Source organism: Danio aesculapii, chromosome 24, assembly GCF_903798145.1.
Source record: "Danio aesculapii chromosome 24, fDanAes4.1, whole genome shotgun sequence".
NCBI classification, from domain to species: domain Eukaryota; kingdom Metazoa; phylum Chordata; class Actinopteri; order Cypriniformes; family Danionidae; genus Danio; species Danio aesculapii.
In genome coordinates this window covers 32,227,475-32,234,227 of record NC_079458.1, presented here as the reverse complement: position 1 = coordinate 32,234,227, position 6,753 = coordinate 32,227,475, and the positions used below count along the sequence as shown (strand labels likewise).

General features: G+C 35.3%; 1 protein-coding gene across 1 annotated transcript; it reads left to right on the top strand.

The window, feature by feature from the left end:
• Positions 1-1,105: 1,105 nt before the first annotated feature.
• On the top strand, positions 1,106-4,258 carry cbln2b (cerebellin 2b precursor). Its single transcript, XM_056450578.1, has 4 exons — positions 1,106-1,178; positions 1,553-2,077; positions 3,123-3,242; positions 3,372-4,258. Exons 2-4 carry the CDS (start codon positions 1,790-1,792, stop codon positions 3,567-3,569), a joined length of 606 nt encoding a protein of 201 aa, XP_056306553.1. The 5' UTR covers positions 1,106-1,178; positions 1,553-1,789; the 3' UTR covers positions 3,570-4,258.
• The last annotated feature ends 2,495 nt before the right edge of the window (positions 4,259-6,753 follow it).

Below are 6,753 nucleotides of genomic sequence, written 5' to 3'. Positions count from 1 at the left end.
AATTAAAGGCAACCATTAACCCTTACACTTAAAGTAGTTAATTTTTTATTTAAAAAAAATAATAATAAATTCTGCTTGAATTTTTAAGCTATACTAACCAACTTTTACTACAAAAGGATGACCTATACACTCAAATTGTAAGGTTATTAATTGGCACATATGCTGTGCTTCTATAAAGAATCTTTAACCATGGATATGCATGACACCATCTTCAATCACTCCAGACACGTTGAAGCATTAATTTTTCATTGATCTTTAGTGTCAACACTCACAGTAAAATCAATGAGCTTTACAAGATGCCACAACATTATGCAGCCTGTGGTTTTTAAAGCCAAATTTTTATTTCCTGAAGAAACTGCATGGATAATCTTTCACAAGAAGAAATAATGTGTTTGTGTTATTTTATGTTATCTTAATATTCAAGGTTTTTATATGGCGTGTTTGCTAGCACCTCCATTTTGCTTTGTTGTGTTAGTTTAGCAAACCATATGTAGATATTCATAACAGTTGTATTTTTCTTTTTTTTTGAACTTTTGGAAACTTAAAATAACCTCTAATTATGATCAGCCATGGGACAACAACTTATGCAATAATAATGCTTATTTAATTTTTTTTTTAATAACTTCATAAACATGATAGTCTAAAGATTATGTGATGCTGCAATATGGTTAAAGTCACAGTTAATCATAGCACTGCTTCTCCACAGGGTGGAGCACAAGATTTTTGTCTGACTTTGAATGTTTTCCACTTGGATAATGCAATTCCAAACGTGCATTTCATTATTATTATTTTTTTAATGAAGTAATGTATGTAATAACAGCTTCATATTTATAGGTGGTCTGCTTATCTGCTTACCTGTCTGCAAAATATATGTTTACTACACTGCATGTTTTACTATGTTCAGTAAATTAAGAATGCCGCAAAAATATTTGCATTATTTGAGGTTATGCAAATCAACTCTTAAATCCTGGATTTTATCCATGTCTGATTTTTAGGTCCAGAAACGTCCGTTCCAGAAATATTACTGTACTTGAAAAGAAGGGATGGGCGTGAATCGCCCTCTAAAAAGGCTGAAGGAGCAATTGCTTTTCTGCACTCTTATTGGGCGCGCGCTTCACTCCTTCTCAAGACAGCTGAAGGAGCAGCCACACAGACCACACCAACTATGGATTTAACAGGTAACATACCGGACAACGTAAAGTATAAGGGGCAAAAGAAAACACCGTAATGCTATGTTCCGTGCAAGCGCAATTGTTGTTATTTATTAATATTTTTCATTATATTTGATCGGAAAGATATGTGGTTGCAGATATTTACTATGGGGAAAAAAATCATGTATAACTGTAAAAACAGTTTGTCTTTGTTTTGTTTTAGTGGATATTAGATGCTGCGTATCTTTGCGTAATTGTATGTCGCCAAACCAAAAATGTAAAGATTTAATTATGTTTTTATTTTATATCAGTACTTATTTATTGAGACATTACTATTTGTATACTGTAATAGTTTCTTATTTCTTGTTTTCTTTTCTTATTTCTTGCTTTTTTACATCCAGGAAACGTTTCAAATACTCTGAGCACCTCCAACTGATGCGCAAAGACGAGAAGAAACGGAGTGTGTGACGGCGAGTTACAAAGAGAGAGAGAGAGAGAGAGAGAGAGAGAGAGAGAGAGAGAGAGAGAGAGAGAGAGAGAGAGAGAGAGAGGTTAGTTTGGACCAGGTGATAGAGCCACATCAAACCTCCAAGGGGCTGGTGGTAAAGATCAGTTTGCACAGGATTCTTGTTCCGATCATGGTGCCAGCAGCCTGTCCCGGACCCTTTGCCATGCTGGCTCTCGTTTTTCTCCTGGGATGTGGCATAGGGCTCTGTCTGGGCCAGAATGACACCGAGCCCATCGTTCTGGAGGGAAAGTGTCTGGTGGTGTGCGACTCCAACCCCTCTTCTGACGGAGGAGTCACCTCTTCGCTCGGGATATCTGTGCGTTCCGGCAGCGCCAAAGTGGCTTTTTCGGCAGTCAGAGGGACAAACCATGAGCCTTCAGAGATGAGCAACACATCCATGACCATCTATTTTGACCAGGTCAGGTGTCCCATCGGTGACTTTGTAATCTCAGAAACGGCATGTAGGGATATACTCTGGGATTTTCAGCCAAAAACTTCACGAAGTGCCTTTGTTATAATGGGTGATACGTTTTTAACCAATTAAATCTTATTAAGTGTACTAATTGGTTAAAAGGAAGTTGTGTTATTATATACAGGGGTGTGTTGGTCAGATGAAATGTGTGAAACGCTTAACAGGCTATTTGATAAAAACTTATTTTAATAATTATCTTTCCGCGTATATGTCAAATTGTTACATTTAACTCCATTGTTTATGTTAACAACATTTGAAGCATGTTTATTATAATAATGACTGATCTGCGGCTATTGACCTGTAGTAATTAAAACTGACCTGATGTGTTGACAGGTTTGGAATGCGCTTATGGCAAGCCATTTCATCATGTAAACAATTCAATTGAGATAATTTAAAAAATGCATTTGAAAAACGGTAATAAATAGTCATACGTTGGATATTTGATTTTTAAACGGATACATATAAACAAATAATAAATAACTACACAAGTTGTATTTTTTTTTTTACAGAAATGTTTGGAATACTTTCTAATCGATTTGTATCTGGTCTAATAATAATAATATTAATAATAATAATAATAATTATAATAATAATAATAATATTAATAATAATAAAAAATAATGTTTCTAAAAATAAAAAAGCAGTTAATGGTATTGATGGTTCCGCTTTTGGAACATTTATAAGATCAGGTTATATATAAAATGTCCTTTGTGTTAAAATATGTCTATTTCAAGGTTATATTATACAGACAAAATTACTTTGTAGTGGGCCTATTTACTGCGAATACCCCACTTTGAATTCTTTGTCAGTAAAAACACGTTTGGTTGTAAGAAAGTAATGTATAAACAGCTTGCCACACTCCACTCGCAGATCCGCATGTGTCTGTAAAAAAACGCAGAGCTACAGTAGCCTAAAAGTGAATTTAATATGCAGATTCGCACATTTTCATTTGCTGGTGGATTTGTAATGCGTCATATTGTTTTTGTTTCAGGTCTTAGTAAACATTGGCAATCATTTCGACCTAAAAGCGAGTGTGTTTACCGCGCCACGGAGAGGAATATACAGTTTCAGCTTTCATGTGGTCAAGGTCTACAACAGACAAACCATACAGGTGAGCAGAGCAGATTATTCTTTTTGCACAAATGACACCTCTCACACTGCGCGCTATTCATGAACGCTCTTGGAAAGCTGTTGCTCTGCTTTCAAAGGACTAAAGTGCGCTGTGTGTCCTGTTATCCAGGTGAACCTGATGCAGAACGAATACCCGGTCATTTCTGCTTTTGCCGGGGATCAGGATGTCACGCGAGAAGCGGCGAGTAACGGAGTTCTACTGATGGTGGAGCGCGAGGATCGAGTCTATCTCAAGTTGGAAAGAGGGAATCTAATGGGCGGATGGAAATACTCCACGTTCTCTGGATTTTTAGTCTTTCCTCTATAACTGAATCGCACAACGCGATGTTTTCAAGAGACCACGTTCTTTGAACAAAACTGAAATAACACAAAACTGCATATGGACGCGCCCCCAGGGAGTTCCCGCCTTTTTGGCCGTCGCGATTGTTCTTGGATTTTATCAACAGGAAACAATCCGCAACTGACAATTACCTGGACCACTATATAAATGAGAAGATATTTATGACGAAGACGAACTTCGAATCCCGAACTAGGTGTATTTATCAGTGCTTTATTTTGTGTTTGTATAGCCTTAATGATTCGGCTTCCGTCCAGTGAGGTGTGTGGTGTGGAGCTGCGGAAGTGCTTTATGGCCCCAAAGCATTTTTGCACGAATGAAATGGAAGATTCCTGTTTTTGTGCTGTCAATGATGTGTCGTTTGGATGCTGAACATACTGAAAATATGCCAAATGTAGGCCACCTGCTATACAGTGATTATTAATAAGAAAAAGAGACCATATATCAGCCAATGGAGACGTCTTAAAAACTTTTTTTTTTTTTTTGCTAGACATCTAATTCATAAAATACATATTTACATTATGGTGTGTTCTACATTCCGGATAATAAGTAGCTTTGACTGATTTAGTGTTCAGTGACAATGCTCACAGATGTAAGTTGTGGAAAAGAAAAGTCCCTATATAATGTCCCGCCTAATAAAATATTGTATTGTACACATATTTACTCAATCTTTTCAATGACTATTAACGTGGACTATTTTGTAAGGATTGATATAACTTGCGTTAATGAATCGCGCATGCGCAAAACTATGCTCGACTGGGGCGAAAACTGCCACAAGGCGCTGTCCATGGTGCTGAAGAAACACACGGACTTCAGAAATCTTCTCAGATGTCTCAAGACTGGATGATAAACAACTATGTATGCTGCTATAAATATATCAATAATGTTTTTGCAACCTTGAATCGTTGTCTGCTCGGCAGTCTTTCAGCATAAACCCCAGAACCGTTTTTTGCCAAGACTCATAATTACTTGAGATAATTATACAGACCTGAATGACTGGACTGAAGCAAGGTGATCGTAATGTTAAATTGGCCTTGATATTTACACACACACACACACACACACACACACACACACACACACACGCACACACACACACACACACACACACACACACACACACACACACACACACACGCACACACACTCACACTAGACGCCTTGTACATTCTCTGAATTGGCTGAATTTATTGGGTACAGAATAGTTTTGATTAAAATTTCAAAATTTGCTTCATCCTATCCCCCCAAAAAATGACAAATGGTCAGAATAACAAATGTTTTTAATTGACGTGATTGAAGATCTGGCTTAATCAACCTTATTTTCTTTAGTCTTCTGAAATTAAAATATTGGCATTGTTTCATCTGAAATTTAATATAAGCATATTTTTGGTTAATTTATGCAACAACAAAAAATATCACAAGAAATAAATACTATAATAAATATGAAATGTCATCAGCAGTTCAATTTAAATATATAACTATAAACCATAAATCCAGAGAAACTGAATTTTCAAGTTGTTCCACACACACACACACACACACACTCAATCTGCAACTGCAATTTACAAATGAATTAAAATTTAGACTGGCATTTTACCTGTTGTTTTATGCTGTACAATCTGCAGATTCATGCGCACACAGACACACACACACACACACACACACGCATACCACATAGCACAAATATGCATTTGCATACACAAAACAAAGACAGAGCTGCAAACATAAAGATCGACCCAGAATTACACTGTACAATTTTTTAATGATCAATTAGTCATGACAGCATATGCTTTTAGTTCATTGTAACTTATTACACTAAGTTAATCATATTCTAACTTAATTTTACAAGTTACGCAAGCTGTTTTAAGTCAGTTTAACAAATTCAATGGACTCATAGGGTTAATTTGATTCAGCTTTAAAATTTAAGGCAACCAGGGTTTTTTTTTTACAGTGTACTAATTGCAATTCATGAACACCTATTACTTAGACTGCTTTTAAATCTGGACTTAGATAAGCGGTACAGAATGGTTCTGGCCGTCTTAAAAGATTAAAAGTTAAATTTTAATTCAATTTGAATAAAAAGTTTGATGATGATTCCTCCCCAAAATGTATTTTTATGTCTCCAATTTTAAAACTGCTTCTTCTTTTTATTTGAATTTGTAAAAACCTTCGCTGCAGTGTGCGGTTCATCAAAAAATCTGTTTGTTTATAAAGGGAAGCTGGTGAGCAAATGTAGGTTCAAATTTGTGCATGCAAATGAAGTTCTCTTCATACGAAAGAAGCAAAACGTCTATAGAATTTGTTAGATCATTGCTCTTATCGCACATTCACAGCTGGTGTGCTTTAAAGCGAGCCACTTAATTGTGAGAGCAGAGCTGAACTGTATGTGCACATGTGTACTGGACTGTGTCATGAAGGCTAATTTGAGGTGTCAGTATTGTAATAAGGCCTGTCATAAGACATAAGTGCAGTGAAGAAGACGAAGGCTGACTGTGTGTCTTTCAGAAGCTCTTAGGTGTAAACCCAAGTAAGAGAGAAAGAGAGAGAGAGAGAGAGTGTGTGTTGGTGAACAGAACACAATTACATCATAATTTGTTTAAAAATGAATGTTTACCTTTGTCAAGCACTAGCAGTTAAAAACAGAAGCAGGTGAAACTCGGTGAGTTTCTAAATTTGAGATGAAGGAAAAATGATTTTGCATTCTAAGGGTTTTATGTGCAAATTGCTTCGCCTCTTAATTAGTTAAAAAAGGAACTAAAAGGCATTTGGAAGAAAGCTTAATAAATATATTTATTTTAATCACTTAATTGGTATATTAATCATCTCTTTTATTTTCATCATGTTTTCCAGTTCAATGTGATATTTTTAGGACTTGAAAGTAAACAATTAGTATTATAATTTCTAGAAATTAATTGTGTCTTTTTTTATATTTCACAAATGATGTTTAACAGAGCAAGGAATTTTTCACAGTATGTCTAATAATATTTTTTCTTATGAAGAAAGTCTTAATTGTTTTATTTATGCTAGATTAAAAGCAGTTTTTAATAAAAAAAAAACATTTTAATTATTTAATTATTAGCCCCTTTAAGCTATATATTTTTCGATAGCCTACAGAACAAACCATCAATATACAGCAACTTGCCTAATTACCATA

Bases quoted from the DNA above. Each gene is read 5' to 3' on its own strand.
- cbln2b (XM_056450578.1), top strand. From the start codon at position 1,790: ATGGTGCCAGCAGCCTGTCCCGGACCCTTTGCCATGCTGGCTCTCGTT. The intron at 2,078-3,122 runs GTCAGGTGTCCC...TTTTTGTTTCAG, and splicing joins TGACCATCTATTTTGACCAG to GTCTTAGTAAACATTGGCAA. The intron at 3,243-3,371 runs GTGAGCAGAGCA...CCTGTTATCCAG, and splicing joins ACAACAGACAAACCATACAG to GTGAACCTGATGCAGAACGA.